The 16,953-nt window shown below is 40.4% G+C and overlaps 1 protein-coding gene across 3 annotated transcripts in view; it reads right to left on the reverse strand.

The window, feature by feature from the left end:
* The window catches only part of MLLT10 (MLLT10 histone lysine methyltransferase DOT1L cofactor), a 151,788-nt gene that overhangs the window by 104,612 nt on the left and 30,223 nt on the right, over positions 1 to 16,953 (reverse strand). For all 3 annotated transcript variants that reach the window (XM_029078348.1, XM_029078345.1, XM_029078350.1), the window contains exon 5: positions 7,415 to 7,524. In XM_029078348.1, the coding sequence (XP_028934181.1) occupies positions 7,415 to 7,524 (110 nt within the window). The remainder of the gene's footprint in view (positions 1 to 7,414; positions 7,525 to 16,953) is intronic.

The following is a 16,953-nucleotide window of genomic DNA, read 5'->3' on the forward strand; positions in this document are numbered from 1 at the left end:
TGAGTCGCTATGGACACTATTAACACTTATACTCTGAACTTTGTATCCCACGAAGACCATACTGGAAGACTGAGATTTGGAAAATGCATGCTTGGATGGGATTATATTTTGACTCTCATCAACACATTTTCTTCCTCTAACCTACCTGCACTACTTTAACGAAGTAATGACCCATTTTCATTTTTCAGGAAATCCTGTGGTTTATAAGAAATACTAGCTTGGTGATGTCATTACATTTGCAATCAGGAGACTTAATGAATAAGAGTTTAACAAATAATAACCTTAAAAAATGGACTTTGGGGCAGTATTTTAATCCCTGGAACTAAGCGAGAAGATGAAGCACAGATTCCAACTTTTCATTTGGAGTGTGGGAGTGAAAGGGGGGCAGAGATTTTAGAAAAAGGTGGGGACTATAAGACTTCAAAGAATCAAGGGGTCAGAAAGTCACCATTTTGGGTCCTTTCAGCCCCAAATGGAAAGTCTCCAGGCTTGTCAGAGTCCTGAGATGAACAGGGGAGGATGTCTAGAAAGGAGGCTGGGTAAAGAAAAGAATTATGGGAAGAAGAGGCACTTGGAAGAACAAAGAGGGTTTGGGCTCCTTCTCTCTTCTCTTGCTCTAAAAGAAAATGGGCAGCCAAAGACATATTAAAGAACTCGTGCCTTGAGAAAAAAGTAACAGCAGGAAGCCTTTTAGAAGGAAAAGCAAAGACTGGAACCATTCTGAGGGTCATAAGAAGAGATGCCGCTGGGAATCCAGAGAGGGCAAAATTGGCCAGTAAATGTAATATCAAGATTGTTTTAAGCTGCCATCCGCTAATGTCACATTCCCTAGCACGATGTTTAGCTAGAGTTCACTGCTATTAATGGTTTCTATGAAATTTTTCAAGAGTCTGATGTGACTGGCACTTCCTACCTCTCAGGCTGCTGCCTTGCAATCAGACTCCCACCAAAGAAGTTTAGTTTCTCCTCCCAGAATCACCTTTTTCCAAAAATGGCTCCCTAGCATTCTTCTGTATTTCAAAAGTAAACCCTGAGCTCCCTCCTACTTAGACTATGAGCCCCAGGGACTGTGTTCAACCTGAATAACTGGTATCTACCCCAGTGCTTAGAACAGTGCTTGCTTGACAGTAGTAACTGCTTAATAAAAACCATAAATACAAATTAAAGGAAGTCTGGAAAGGCCAAAATCTAAAGTCCCACTACCAGAGACTTCACTATAACACTGAATAACCCTATATATCATGCACACTTTTTTACACCACAAATAGGATCTAATAGTTTCAAGAGATGTCATAATCCCTCTCAGCCTGTTCTCTGCTTTTTTTTAATGGAATTCAAGTGTTTACTATGTACCAGGCACTGTACTGAGTCCTGGGGTAGATACAAGCTAATCAAGTTGGATACAGCCCATCCCACATGAGGCTCACGGTCTTAACCCCCATTTTACAGAGGAGGAAACTGAAGTACAGAGAAGTGAAGCAACTTGGCCAAGGTGTCAGAGCCAGAATTAGAACCCTGGTCGTTCTTATGCTCACGCCAGACTCTCTCCACTAGGCCACACTGCTTCCAATTGACCTTCACAGACTAGTCCAACCATGAACCTTTCCATCTATCACAAACTGTAGTCCCTCCCCCATCCTTTCTGCTCTCTACTAACACTCTCCTTTCCAGACTTGACAGTACACCCCTGTTAAAGCATACGCCTGGCTCTAGAGCTCTGGATTTCCTTGGATCAGTCCCTCCACTGATCTGAGCCACCCAACCCCCAGTCCTGAGTCATTTGTACAGTCGGCTTCCTCCTGCATTCACACAGCTGAACAATCCTAGCATAAATACCAAAGCCACGTGGACTTAAACGCTATAAACTTATGCTGGCATCAGTGATTGTAACCAATACAATTCCTCCACCAATAACCAACAGCCTCACTGCCTAGCCTTTAGTGCACTCAATGCCCCCACCACCTAAGCCTCTACCTCCCTGATGGCCTCTCAAATTAATTCCTAACAAGATCAAGAAAAGCCCAAAGAGCCTCCCTCAATCAATCAACCAACTGGTATTTACCGAGCACTTACTGTGTACAGTGCACTGTACTAAGCGCTTGGGAGAGTCCAACTTAACAGAGTTGGCAGACATGTTCCCTGTCTGCCCACAACATGCTTAGAGTCTAGAGGGGCTCCTCTTCCTGTCCTTACCATTTTACTGGGGGAGGGGTTTCCTCAGGCTCAGTTCTCTGGGCCCCTACTTCTTTATCCTCACACTCCTGGGGAACTCACTCACGCATTTCAATTACCAACTAAATGCCAATGCCTCCCAAATCCACACCTGCAACCCTGACTTCTCAACTGCCCTCAAGCCTTAGATTTTCATTCCGTCACCAAATCATCATCCTGATCCCTTAATTTCAGAATGCCCCAAACTGGACTCTCCTTCCCTCATATGCCCTCTCCTCTTCTGACCTTTTCCACCATTATTCAACTAATTGTTACCTTCTCTAAGCTCACAACTGTGAAGTGATCTTTGACTTCTACCCCTCATTTGTCTCCCACATTCAACCCAAGTCTCACTGATTCTTCCTCAGTAACAAATATGCACCATTCTTGTTAACCTTACAACCATTACCATAGAGAAAACCCTAATACTTCAATCAATCAAAGGTTGATTGGTGGGGTAAGCCCTAATACTTCACAGCTACAAAAGACTAACTCCAACAGATCGATCAATCACTACCTTTGCCATATCATCCCTACATCAAATTCAGCAATGATAAATCATACATATATTTTATTTCATTTGGATCCACTTTTATCTCTGCTTGTGCAACGACTCTATTCATTTTCACCTAGAGATTTGCCACTCCCTATTAGACAATATTTGTTAGACTGCTATATTATGGTCAGTCTTTGGTGAGAGATGAGTGTTTTCATAACATCCAATCAGAGGTCCTGTTGAAGGTTGGTAAAAAGAAAGGAGAAACTACATTTCCCGGGAAGCAATGGGGCTGACTCTAGTCAGGGGTGGTTCCTGGACAAACTCAAGTCTCTTTGGGGGGGGGAGGGGGGGCTGTGCAGAGAAAGACACAATCTCCCTCTCATCTTGTGTCTCTGGTGGGAGAGATGGGTTTTCCAGCTCTGAGCAGCAGGCTACACCTCACAAGAAGTCTCTAACCTCATGGAAAGATGGGCCACGGAAGTGTTGATGAATTCTTTGGGATTTTCTGACTTCAATTCTGGCCAGATTTCACATCTCTTTTCTTCCTTTTAAATGTTTGGATGGTCCCTCTGGACTGTAAGCTCATTGGGGGTAAGGAATGTATCTAAGGACTCTGCTAAACTGTATCTTACCAGTACATGCTCTGCATATAGTAAGCGCTCAATAAATACAACTGATTGATTGGATGGCTGAAAGCCTCCTTTTTTGTTTCTCAGTCTAAGTACAAGGAGTGAATCCGAAAATATTTATGTGTGGAGATCATGCCTTCTACACCCTCTGTAAATTCCCTAACCAACAATATTCTGCTGTGCTTTGCACATAGCGAGAGCTTAATAACTCATTACGATGATACAGCTTAAATTTATTTTCTATGTTGGGCACTCTGTTGGTCAAAAAAGCCCAAGCAGAGTCAGAGAGGCAGATAAAGAAGCAAGATAAAAATTGAGATAAGAAGGGTGGGTTTTTCATATAATAGAGTCTCACTTTTGAAGCTCAATGAAATTGTAAATGACAATCATCTGGTTAAAAATAAAAGAGCTTTGTACAACACCGAGCAGAGGAGCAAGCCCAGACAGCTGCTTTTTGGTGGTAATCCATCCCCAGAGCTGTGCCTTGACTTGAAATGGTGTAGGTGTGGATCTATAGATGAGCATATGCCCACTCCAAATGGACTAAGAGTCCACAGAAAGCAGCCTCATTATTTTTCTTGAATCAATTCAACTTCCTCATAAAAACACAAACACAACTTTTTCACCTTTATTTACGTGACTGAAAGAAATTTAGATACCTACAGATTAAAGACTGAGTACAAGTCTAAAAGTTTAGAGTTCATATAAGATCTGCTGTTATCAGTTTAATTCTGAAACTGGCAATTTCCAACTAGCCCTAAGTCATCGCTTCTGAAGTTTTTGCATTCCTAGGGAACTTTTTTTTTCCTTTTACATAGTAGTCACACCCAAAGAAGAAATCTTACTGTCAATAGAATCATCTTCAAATTCACAGGATAAAAAGTGCATCAAAAGTTTGTAGTATCATCCTGTGCTCCTCAAATATTTTAATGAAGTTAAACTGATATATGTGGAGTAATAGATGTTTGAACATTTCATTCTAAGTGGTTAAAGTTTTAATGTTTCAGTTGTTGAATATATTTCCTTCATTTCAGAGTTTCATTTGTTAAAAAAAAAAACAAAACCTTTTACGAAGCAATTCTCTCTCTCTCTCTCTCTCTCTCTCTCTCTCTCACTCACTCACTCACACACAATTTGTAACAGGAGTGGACAAATCCTGGTTGCCAATGTCACTCCAGCCTGCCAAGGGATTCATAGAGGCAGCTGTACTTTTCATTGTGGTGGGCTCCGAACTAGAGCGTGGCTCAGTGGAAAGAGCATGGGCTTTGGAGTCAGGGCTCATGAGTTCGAATCCCAGCTCTGCCACTTGTCGGCTGTGTGACTGTGGGCAAGTCACTTAACTTCTCTGTGCCTCAGTTCCCTCATCTGTAAAATGGGGATTAAGACTGTGAGCCCCATGTGGGACAACCTGATTCCCCTATGTCTACCCCAGCGCTTAGAACAGTGCTCGGCACATAGTAAGCGCTTAACAAATACCAACATTATTAACATTATTATTATTAGAGCCAGGACCCCCGATTGACACAGCCCTGTAACAATGACATGTAGGGACTGTATATACACAAAGTTACAACTTAAAGGAGGCCCCTCTGGCAGATGGACAGTCACTTCTGCATTTTAAATCCTCTCCTCCCACATCATGTTTCTTGTAACAGCCTTAAGGAGTATGTACCCAGCCCTGGGCAACCTCATGAAATTCTGTAGGTGTTAAGTGTCCCACTGGACAAAATAATTCCTAACCCTTATCTATACACAGTAACAATTGTCATTGTTACGGTATTTGTTAAGCTCCAAGTACTGTCTTAAGTGCTGCGGAAGATACAAATTAAACAGCCCAGACACAGTCCCTGTCCCAAATGGGGATCACAATCTGGAGGAGAAGGGAAACCAGATATCGAATCCCCATTTTACAGTTGACGAAACTGAGGCACAGAGAAATTAAGTGACTTGCCCAAGGTCCCACAGCAGACAAGTATCAGAGCCAGGTCTAGAACCCAGTTCCTGTGACTCCCAGACCTGTGCTGCTTCCTCTAGGCCATGCTACTTCTATACAACCACATGTCCTATAAAATGGTTAAAAAAGAAATGCCAATATAAACCAAAATTTAATAGTCTTTCTTTGACAGATGATTGTGATTTGGCAGCGTTCCATGTAATTTTGTAGCATTCAGTTCTAGTTTTTAAGAGTTGTCCTTTCTCATGACTATAGTGATATCTGTTACCATTGTATTAGCACTAAGGAAGAAACAAGATAATAAGGTCAGGCACACTCCCCTGTCCCGTAAGGGGCTCACAACAGGAGGGAGAACAGGTATTTAATCCCTATTTTACAAATGAGAAAACTAAGGCACAGAAGTGAGGGGACTTGTCCAGCATCACACAGTAGCCAAATGGCAGAGCTGGCATTAGAACCCAGGTCCCCTGACCCTCAGGTCCATGCTCTTTCCAATAATGCACTCTTGCTTTTGCGTATGGGTAACCACAAACAATAAATCAAGATCAATCAATGGTATTTTATTGTGCACTAACAATGTGCACTGTACTATGCATTGGAGAGTAAAACAGAGAAGGTAGACAAGATCTCTGCCCACAAAGAGCTTACAGACTAGAGAAAACTAACATAACAGGAAGCCTCTCTTCTCTCCTCTCCTCCATGGTTTATTTTTCCTACCCCAAACAGGTGGAGTTGGAGTTTCACGAACAAGATTGAGAGAGCATCAGATGGTAGCAAGCATTTCTTCAGTCACCCAGGGACTTCAATTCCAATTGACCAGGTCAGTGTATTACTAAGACAACCCTATCATGAAGTTACTGTATTTGCTCCCACACTTCTCCACATTTTTGCAATTCAAAAACAAGAGAGAGGTTAAAATTATGAATTTGCCACCAAAATGGTAGAAAGAATGAGTAAGACTTTTTCTTTGTGAGCTGTATTAGTCATCTAGCTAATGACTTTCAATGAAACGTAGGTAGAAGTGAAGAATTGGAATACAGATAAATTTGAAAAAGAAAAAGCTTTAACAGGAAAAAGATGAAGAGATAGCACTCCATCCCAAAAACTTCCAGAAAAATTCTGAGCTAGGAAAAAATACTTGCCCAAGGTCCAATAAAATGAAACTTAAAAATAAAAATTCAAGTATAACAGAAAGTTACTACTCACAGAGGAAGAGGAAAGGTAAAAAAAAAAAAGAGACAATCATAAAAGTAAATAACAATGAGTGACAATGGGAAATAACCTGTCATTACTATGGAATCCAAGATAAAACCATAATGCACCACTAAAACTTTATCTTATTAAAAATTACATAAAAAACTGTTATTAGTGATTGTACCAGAAAATGTTAAGCTAATACATAGAGAAGCAGCGTGGCGCAGTGGAAAGAGCACGGGCTTTGGAGCCAGGGCTCATGAGTTCGAATCCCAGCTTTGCCACTTGTCAGCTGTGTGACTGTGGGCAAGTCACTTAACTTCTCTGTGCCTCAGTTCCCTCATCTGTAAAATGGGGATTAAGACTGTGAGCCCCACGTGGGACAACCTGATTCCCGTGTTTACCCCAGCGCTTAGAACAGTGCTCTGCACATAGTAAACGCTTAACAAATACCAACATTATTATTATTATTATTACAATCTTAAATTACAGCTTACTAAAAAGGGGCATTCAAGTGACTAAACAGGAAAAAGATATAGCTTTTAAAATCTTTTAAGCTTTCGAATACAGTACTCAAAAAGCTGAGTTTCTATAAATGTTTTTATTTCTTGTTTTAAGTCAGAATGGCCCCAGAATTAAGAACCTAATACTTAAATAATTTACCTTACACACTGAATATAAAAATCACATTGTGCTTTCTACTCATCTTTGAATGAATTTTTGAAATTTAATTTTATATTTTAACAGAAGTATATTAATTCCAAAGAAATCTGGTGATGACTAAAGATTGAGATTCTTTTGGTTTTTGAATTACTGAATATAATTTTAATTACCTTGCTCCAATTTCATCTAGTCGTTAGTCTTATAAATGAAGCTTTCATAATGCTAAAACAAAAGTTCTTAGATCCTTTGTAAATCATATTGTACCTTATTATAACGATCGTGTGGAACAGACTGCAAGACGATAGGTTCCATTGTAGAAACATTGGCAAACTGCACCTCAGGAATGTATAGGGCACAAACAACATGAGCCCAGCCTAAAAAAAAAAAAAAAGATAACTTTAGTTTCCTGTGAAAATAAACATTTATAGTAAAGGACACTATATGTCCAAAATTGATTGTCCCATTATGTCAGTGTTAGACAGAATCACAAAATAATGAAATGAATTAGCTATCAAACTGATCGAAATTATCTGGAAAGTAACACTGCACCAGGGGATACGGGGAAGCCGTCTTCAAAAAAAAATTCAAGTTTTAAAAAATCAAGCACAGATTTTGGATGAAATTTCCAATCAAGACCATGGTCTCATTCCGCAAAAGTAGTAGTAAATAGCATTTATTAAGCACCAACTGGGGACAGTGCACTGTAATAGGCTCCTGGGTAAGTATAACAGAAGCATCAGATACATTCCCTGCCCTAAATGAGCTATCACTCTAACCGGAAATCAACATAAATATTCTTTGACAAAAGGGTAATCAGAATAAATCAATTGATGTTACATTTGATCATATGATAATAATAATAATAATGATGATGATGATGATGGCATTTGTTAAGTGCTTACTCTGTGCCGAGCACTGTTTTAAGCACTGGGTTAGATACAAGGTAATCAGACTGTCCCTCATGGGGCTCACAATTGAACTGAATTGAACTCAGGTCCTCTGACTCCAAGCCCAGTGGTATTTCCTCTAGACCAGGGTGTTTCTCTAGAGAACAGAAGATGAAATGTTATAGCTAATGGTATGCTACTCCTGAAACATACTGAGGTTTTTTAGTCTTGGGATTATTTGTGGATTAGGACTACCTCTCAGGACCAAGAATCAGCTGAGTCACCAAACCTGGGGGAGGTGTCAATGACCAGTGAAACAGCCCAAAAGCAGACAGAAGTACAAAATTCTGTATAATTACACCTTCCAAATAAAACAACTGGGATGACTGTGGAGGTTTTTGTTTACAGCTTAAACTGGGCAACGGGACTATTGTTGGCTAGGACACAACTGTATTGTTGCATATCACTTGTATCGTTTAAAAAAATCAGAAGTTCACCATTATTCAAGTAGTACCCTCTTCAGGAGAGTTAATTCTTATTTGAAGAAAATCTGCTCACAAGGTTAAAAAATTTTGTAGTTGAATAATTTACCTGAAATGTCAATACCAGGTCTAATATTCCTTTGGTATGAGTTATCTACCTCAAATAGTCCCCCTTAGGTAGCTAGAAGCTAGCAAGCCTAACATTAAAACACTGTCTGCTTCTCATTAGCCTATTTGAGATGCAGGAAAAAATGGTAAAGTGAATTTTAGAAAGTTAAAATTGATGAGGAAATAATGAAAGAAAAGAAAGTGATGAGTCAGTGTTATTGATGAATGTGTAATAACATGTTAATGGTATCTGTCAATATTGATATTCTTTCTTGGCTTCAACAAAGAGAAAGAAAAGTGTAATCAGCTCATTTTTGTAGTTGGAAAATAGGTATAGGAGGTACAATCAACTATTCTATAGCATATTTCCATTAAACATTTAGGAATGTTAATGAAGAATTTAGGGAACATTCTTTCCACAACGTATGTCTGTCTTGATATAATGCAAAACAGTGTCAGAAAAAAAAACATTTTTTCCCAATGTCCACTGAAACCGCTAATTTATTAGTACTGGAATGCAGGTTTTCATGAACAGGAGATCCTTCAGGAACAAGCCTCTACATAGGAGCATAAGTGACTGTATACAGACTAGGAGTAATAATGAAATATATTTATCAATGTTTTCAAAAACTAACCACTTTTGGGGAAAACTATTACATTGGATTTTTGCATTTAAGATATTGCAAAAAAGGATATTTCATGACTGTCACCTAAAACTCTTCAACCTCAATTCAGCTTGAGGCAAAGTGGGGATTTGAAAACCAACAGTTGGAGTCTATCAGGCTCTGGGCAGACTGAAAGAGCAAAGCTGAATAGATTGGCCAAACTGAATGAGTAGCTCTGACTTTAAAGTTTTAAAGTATTCAAAAATGAAATTCTTTCTTCAATTTGTACTATCAAATAATACATACTAACTCTGAAAATTGTTACCCAGACCCCCACGTGGGCTTACTTTTTAATAGGCTGATGAGGCCACTAGCAATAGTACCTATTGGGCGCTCAATGGATGCAATGAACTGTCCTAATCAATCAATTGTATTTACTGAGCTGTTAGTGTTCAGAGTACTGTACTAAGCTCTTGGGAGAGTTTGATATAACAGAGATGGTAGACACGCTCCCTGTCCAAAATGAGCTTACAGTCTACGTGGGGAAGAAAGGCATCAATATAAACAGAGTATGGCTAAATGGAGAGTGCATGGGCCTGGAAGTCAGAAGGACCTGAGTTCCAATCCCATCTCTGCCACTTGTCTATTGTGTGACCTTGGGAAAGTCACTTCACTTCTCTGTGCCTCAGTTCCCTCATCTGTAAAATGGGGATTAAGACTGGGAACCTTATGTGGGACAGGGACCCAAACCAATTTTTTTCTATCTACACTAGTTCTTAGCACATAGTCAGTGCTTAACAAATACAACAATAATTATTATTATTATTATTAAATTACAGATACACACATAAGTGCTTTTGGGGCTGAGGAGTGAAGTGTGAGAGCTGGGTTGTAGTGGGAAATCAGGGCAGTAAGGTAGAAAGGAAAGGTGATTGAGTGATTTATAGCCAATGGTAAGGAATTTCTGTTTGATGTGGAGGTGGATGGGCAACCAATGGAAGTTCTGGAGAAGTCAGGCAACTTGGACTGAACTGTTTTGTTGGAAAATGATTCAAAATGATTGAAAAGTACAAAACAAAGAAGTGACCCATTTCCTGCCCATAAGGAGCTGACACAAATTGGGGAGACAGGCAGAAAATTTTGGAAATGGACCCCACCAAACCCTTAAAATCAAACGGTTTCACAATAGGCCCAAATTAGCATAGCCTCCTTAAGGGAGTCATTAGGGTGGACAGTTTATGTGTATCCCCAGTCCCCAGTTTCTGTGGTTGCAAACAAATAGAGGCATGACCCAGTTTTGCAGAAAACCAAAACAATTTTTTTTTTACTTTGGGAAAATTTCCCAAAAACCATACTTTGTACTCCTGTGATATGACAAGAGTTTGGGCCAAGCTATTATAAGTAAGCTGGCTGAAGAGAAATGAGTGGGTGTGGGAATCTATGAGTCAGTCCAAAGTATTTATGGGGCACCTACTGTTTGAAGAGCACTGTATTAATGCTCAGGAGAGTACAACAGAATAAACATGATCCCACACCTCTCAAATAGTTGACATTCTCATAAAATAAATTTCAGGTAGGAGGAAGCAATGGAGTACGTAAGTGCTACAGGAGGAGAAAGAATTATTAAATGGTTGGATGACATGAACGTGTTGAAATGGCAAGTTGGAGAGAAGCATTGTGACCTAAAGAAAGAGCATGGGCCTGGGAATCAGAAGACAGGGGCTGTAATCCCTGCTCTGTCACTTGCCTGCTGTGTGACCTTAGGCAAGTCATTCACCTTCTCCGTGCCTCAATTTCATTTGTAAAATGGGGGTTTCAAGGTAGGCTGTGAACTCCAAGTCAGACTGGGACTGTGTCTACCTGATTATTCTGAATCGAACCCCAGCCTTTTGTACATCTCCTGGCACTTAGTAAATACCACAGATTATTATTATTATCATTATCATTATTATTATTATAGAATCAGAAGACAACATTTTTCTCTCAGGGAAATTATTTCAGAAGGGCTTTGAAGATGGGGAGGGCACCGGTCTTTCAGTTTTAAATGGAGAGTGTTAGGAAGAAGGGAGGATGCAATGAAGAGATTTACAATGGAAGAGACGAGAATAAGGAACTGTGAATAGGTTGGCTTGAAGGGAACAGAGTGAGCGAACTAGGGTGTGCTGGGAAAAGACCAAGGATCAGTTGGGGGGGGGTAAGGAGGAGGGGGGAGAGAGTGTTGATAGAGTGCTTTAAAGCTAGTGGTCAGAAGTTTCTATTTGATGTGGAGAGGAATGAGAAATCACTGTAGGCTTTTGAGGAATAGCGACATGCATGGAATGATGTAGAAAAATGATCTGGATAGCAGCCTGGGGAAAGTTCCAGGTAGCCTAAAGGCCAGAAACTGCTTTCCCCAAAGTGCCAGAGCAGCTAGGCTGGGAACAATTGGTTGGAGGACAGGCCAGACTATAAGCCAGACTTAGTGTTCACTCGCAACCACCAGGAAGTTACAGCCTAAGGGTCCAATGGGAAAAGGGCCCGGAAAGTCATAGGAGGTCACCCCTAAATAGCGCACCCATGTCCTCAGCAAGGGTGAGCTAGGATATTCTGTGTTGATAAGAGACCACAGCACTGCAAGGCACCACCGAATCCTCTCTCCATCTCTTCTTTTCCTTATTGCCTCCTGACCATTCTCGTTGGAATCTTACTCATTCCTTATCCCACAGGCACTCGAGCCAGAGGTGAGACTTGAGAAGATGACACGGTATCAACCCCCATGAGAGCTCAAAAGAAACAAGTAGCAACGCAACAGCCAAGTTCTTGTCCTCGCCATGCTGGCTCACATTGGGTCTGTTGCAATATGGTCACTATTTGCTTAAATTACCTTTTGGAGGGCCTTAGACTGTGAACCCCATATGGGACAGGGACTGCATCCAATATGATTATTTTGTATCTACCCCAGCGCTTCGTAAAGTGCTTGGCACGTAGTCAGAGCGGAACAAGAAACACAGGAAGCAGCAGGAGACCTAGTCTCCATGGGGTCTCCATTTAGGTCTCAGTCTCAACTACGAGGTCAAGGACATCTCATTCAATCATTCATCTGTATTTACTGAGCACTTACTGTGTACACAGCACTGTACCGAGCTCTTGGGAGTCTTTGAAAGAAGAGGGGGGTTGCTACTGTGGAGGTGAAGGAAGTGAAGGATAGAGGAATAATAGTGGTAGCCTGGTCTAGTGGATAGGGCAGGGACCTGGGTTCTAATTCCAGCTCTGCCACGTGACTGCTGTGTGACCTTGGGCAAACCACTGCACTTTTCTGTGGCTCAGTTCTCTCCACTGTAAAATGGAGGTTGAAAATTGTGAGCCCCACGTGGGACAGGGACTATGTCCAACCTGATAAACTTGTATCTCATTGCTTAATACAGTATCTGGAAGGTAGTACAAGCTTGTACCTACCCCAGCACTTAATACAGTGCTTTGCACATAGTAAGCACTTAACATACCATTTTTTTTTTTAAAGCTGGGAGAGAAAAGGTTGGTGTTGGGGCTAGCAACTGGAAAGACAGGGAGTCACCAATCTGAATGGCTACCTGAAGAGCCATGAGAAAGCTCAACTTTTTTCTAACAGCACACCTTTTAGTTCCTCTCATAATCATTACAGGCCCACCCTAATTCACTTAGGTACACATCCATAACTTTTTCATCTTTATTAATGTCTGTCTCCCCCCTCTAGACTGAAAGTTCACTCTGGACAGGTAACGTGTCTACCAACTCTGTTGTGTTGTATTCTCCCGAGTGCTTAGTACAGCACTCTATACAGTTAGCATTCAATAAATACTACTGGTTGGTTCATTGATGGATTATGGCCATCCCATGATGTCTGCAACCTGGGGATCCAGCTTCAACAAACCAAGGCGTCACTGCAAAATTCCTAAACAGATGCAAGTCTTTGGTCTCCATACCAACAGCTAAGATTTGTGGGAGCAATTTTACAGAAAGCAAATGTTTGAAGACCCTGACAGAAAGAGTTGAGTCACTGTGATGCCTTCTATGAGGACAAGATGACTACTGGTTCAACCCAAGCTGGACAAACAGGTTAACAAAAAGACAGTGTGTGGCACACACTAAGTGCTACACAGATATTATTATTAAAGTTGAAAAAACACTACCAGGCAACAAAACAACCTTCTGCAGCCTCCTGAAAAGACTTCTAATCATCTTACATTATTCAGGTATGGTTGGGATTGTAATACTCTGAAATACTAACAAAGATTAAATAATAATTTATTAACTTGCCCAGTGTCCCCACAGCAAGCAACTGGCAGAGCTGGGATTAGAACCCAGGTCCTCTGACTCCCAGGCCCGGGCTTTTTCCACTATGTCATGCTGCTTTCTCTTTAGGGATGCTTTCTGTTACAACATATAATACAAAGAAATTTCCTATTATTTTTCCATTGGTTCTGTACAGTTCTCAATTTATAACATGCGAGTCTATAGTAAAACAAACTACATGATATTGCCACTCACACGATATCCCCATTTTTGAGAAACACACTGCAGCTGTATGGTGGGGGGTACACTTGTATAATGCATTACACTGTAATCATATGGGCAGAACATATGGATATGGTAACAAGGAATATACAGCCTGGAGGTGAGGCCATATTAATGGTTAGTCAGTAGTGTTCACAACTGCACAGAATGTGATAAGGCACTGTATGCATTACCCTGTAGGAGTCTTGAATAAAGAAGTGGCCCCCAAGACCAGATGAAAGGAAAAAGAGAAGGTAAGACATGAGAAAGACATATGTGGACAGAAAGCTATAAAGGACGAGGTCAGAGGCAACCCCAGTAACAGAGGGGGAAAACAGTGAAGGGTCAGAAAATCTCAGCAAATACAAAACAATTGGTAGGCCACTCAAATGACTTTGGGGAAAAATCTATACAATTTGCCTAAAAGCTCTGTGCTAAACATTGGAAGGATGGGGTGGGTCGGGGGAGAGGAATACAAGACCCCTGCCCTCGAGGAGTTTACAATTTTGCAGGAATTGAAATGCCTTGAAGGAATTTTTTAATCCTCAAAATTGATAAAGATTTAAAAGCACCCAGGTGTTAGCCCACTTTAAATGGAAGAACGGCTGTTCTGTTGGTTGTCGTGGTGCAAATACTATTAATATGTAATTAATGCTTGAGAAGCACTTGGCTTTGAACTGCAAAACTATTCTTAAGACAGAGCACTAATATGCGGGCATTCGATCAAGCGATTCATGTTCTTCTTGTCCAACACATGGAAGGGCATGCACAGACAGCGTCCTAGCTCCTCATTATGTAAACGGTCCTGAAAATTTTATATTGCTTTGCCCAAAATCCCATCAGACAGCTTCAGACAGCTGCTAGCTCAAAACAATGGCATCTGACATTCCTACAGACTTAAGAGATTCTCACGCTAGTCCCTGAAAAACTATGACACACACAAAGCACAACACTCTTAATTGGCTTTCTACCAAGAAGTTACATGTGGGAAATCTTGATGAAAAACGGACGTGAAGAATGTAGTTACACAGCATTCCGACTCATCATCCATGGATCCAATTTCAAAGTAATGACTTCTTGTTTAGTACAGTACACTGAAATAAATCTCAGCAACTTTATGTATGTTTACCCAAATTAACCACAAAGGAAGTATTCAATTTTCAAATAATAAATTGTTGAAGCGTTTAAAAATTACGCAATACCACTTTAAGGGTAAGTTGGCAACCCTGTAACAGATCATGGGAAGAGATGAAAATTACCAAGGATTCAAATTTTTTGGCCCCAGATTTTTTTTTCCTATTTACATAATTTGGTGGGGGATAATTTTTATATGCAAAGAAACACTACTGATCAAGAGCATAAATACATTTGCCAACTAAAGATGCAGTGTGTTCTCAAAAATCAGTCACTAGTATTTAAGAATCTACTGTATGCAGAGCACTGTACTAAACACTCAAAAGACCAGAAATCACAGTTTTGATTCCTCTCTGCTACATTTATTCCTAGTTATTTACATCTGACATAAGAAGTAAACAACTAGAAAACTTCTTACAATATTTTCATTATTCTGTATTCAAAGATGAATACAGTGACAAATTATCACATCTCAGACAGACAGGTTTTCACTACTATAGCTAAGGTGAGAAGTAGCATGACTTATTGGAAAGTGCACAGGCCTGGGAGTCAGAGGATTTGGGTTCTAATCCTGGCACTGCCACGTGCATGCTGTGTGAGCTAGGGCAAATCACAACTTCTCTGTGCCTCAGTTCTCTCATCTGCAAAATGGGAATTCAATACCTGTTCTTCCCCCTACTTAGACTGTGAGCCTCATGTGAGACGTGATTAACTTGTATACACTCTAGCACTTATTACAGCATTAGTAAGCATCTTACTACTACTATTATTATTATGGGATCAGCAGAACTCCTATAAATACACAGTCAGGAGCAAAAGAATTAGCAATTTTTATGAAAATCTTTTGTAAATTCTAGAGAACTCAAACAAACTGCTGTTTTTCTTCTACTAAGCAGCCCTCCTTCCTGACTTTTAATATTTTCTTTTTAATACTGGAAAAACCCATTCAACCAATAACTATTTCTGCCTTACCTGTTGCTATAACATTTCTGTTTTATACAAGTACCTTGTGAGCTAACAGACCCTGGTGGAACTACAAATAATTCTTTGAGTGGATGAAGAGACAGGAACAGTCATCTCAAAATGACTCCCATTAATGATCGTATATAGGTAAAAAAAAAAAAATTTATGATCAATGATGCTGATGGCAACGGAGAGTTTAATAGCATTAACAGAGCTGTTTGGCTTCTGTCCAAGCCCCGAGATGGCAGAACTACCAAAATGAAACACATTTTCCATTCCCAATTGGAATCTGCCATCAAAATGAGAGGGATCAAAACTAATTCTGATGATTTTGATTAGAGAAGCAGTGTGGCTCAGTGGAAAGAGCACGGGCTTAGGAGTCAGAGGTCATGGGTTCTAATCCTGGCTCTGCCACCTGTCACCTGTGTGACTTTGGGCAAGTCACTTAACTTCTCGGTGCCTCAGTTACCTCATCTGTAAAATGGGGATTAAGACTGTGAACCTCACATGGGACATCCTGATTGAACTGTATCTACCCCAGAGTTTAGAACAGTGCTCGGCACATAGTAAGCACTTAACGAATACCAACATTATTACTATTATTAATTTTTAGATTAGTTTGCTTTCAGGTCGCACCAATTCGGATTTTCAACCATCCTACTTAACAGTGTGAAAGTTGATCACAAGCATTCTTACATACATGTCTATAAATTGAATATTATAAATTATTTATTCATAAAAATGTCTGTCTCCCATCCAAGGCTGCAAGCTTCTTGTGGGCAGAGGCTGTGCCTACCTACTCTGTTGCATTGTACTCTCCCAAGTGCTTAGTACAGTGCCCTGCACTAAGCCCCATCTTTCCTTGTCTCCCTCCTGCATCGCCCTGACTTACTCCCTCTGTTCTTCCCCACTCCCAGCCACACAGCACTTATGTACGTATCTGTAACATAAATTTGTATCGATCTATGTCTCCCCACCCTAGACTGTAAGCTCCTTGTGAACAGGGAATGTGCCTGTTCACTGTTGGATTGTATTCTCCCAACCACAGTGTTCTGCACACAGTGAGAGCTCAATAAATACAATGGAATTGAATTGAATAGTAAGCACTCAAT

This window comes from Ornithorhynchus anatinus, chromosome 13 (assembly GCF_004115215.2).
Source record: "Ornithorhynchus anatinus isolate Pmale09 chromosome 13, mOrnAna1.pri.v4, whole genome shotgun sequence".
In the NCBI taxonomy this organism is placed as follows: Eukaryota; Metazoa; Chordata; class Mammalia; order Monotremata; family Ornithorhynchidae; genus Ornithorhynchus; species Ornithorhynchus anatinus.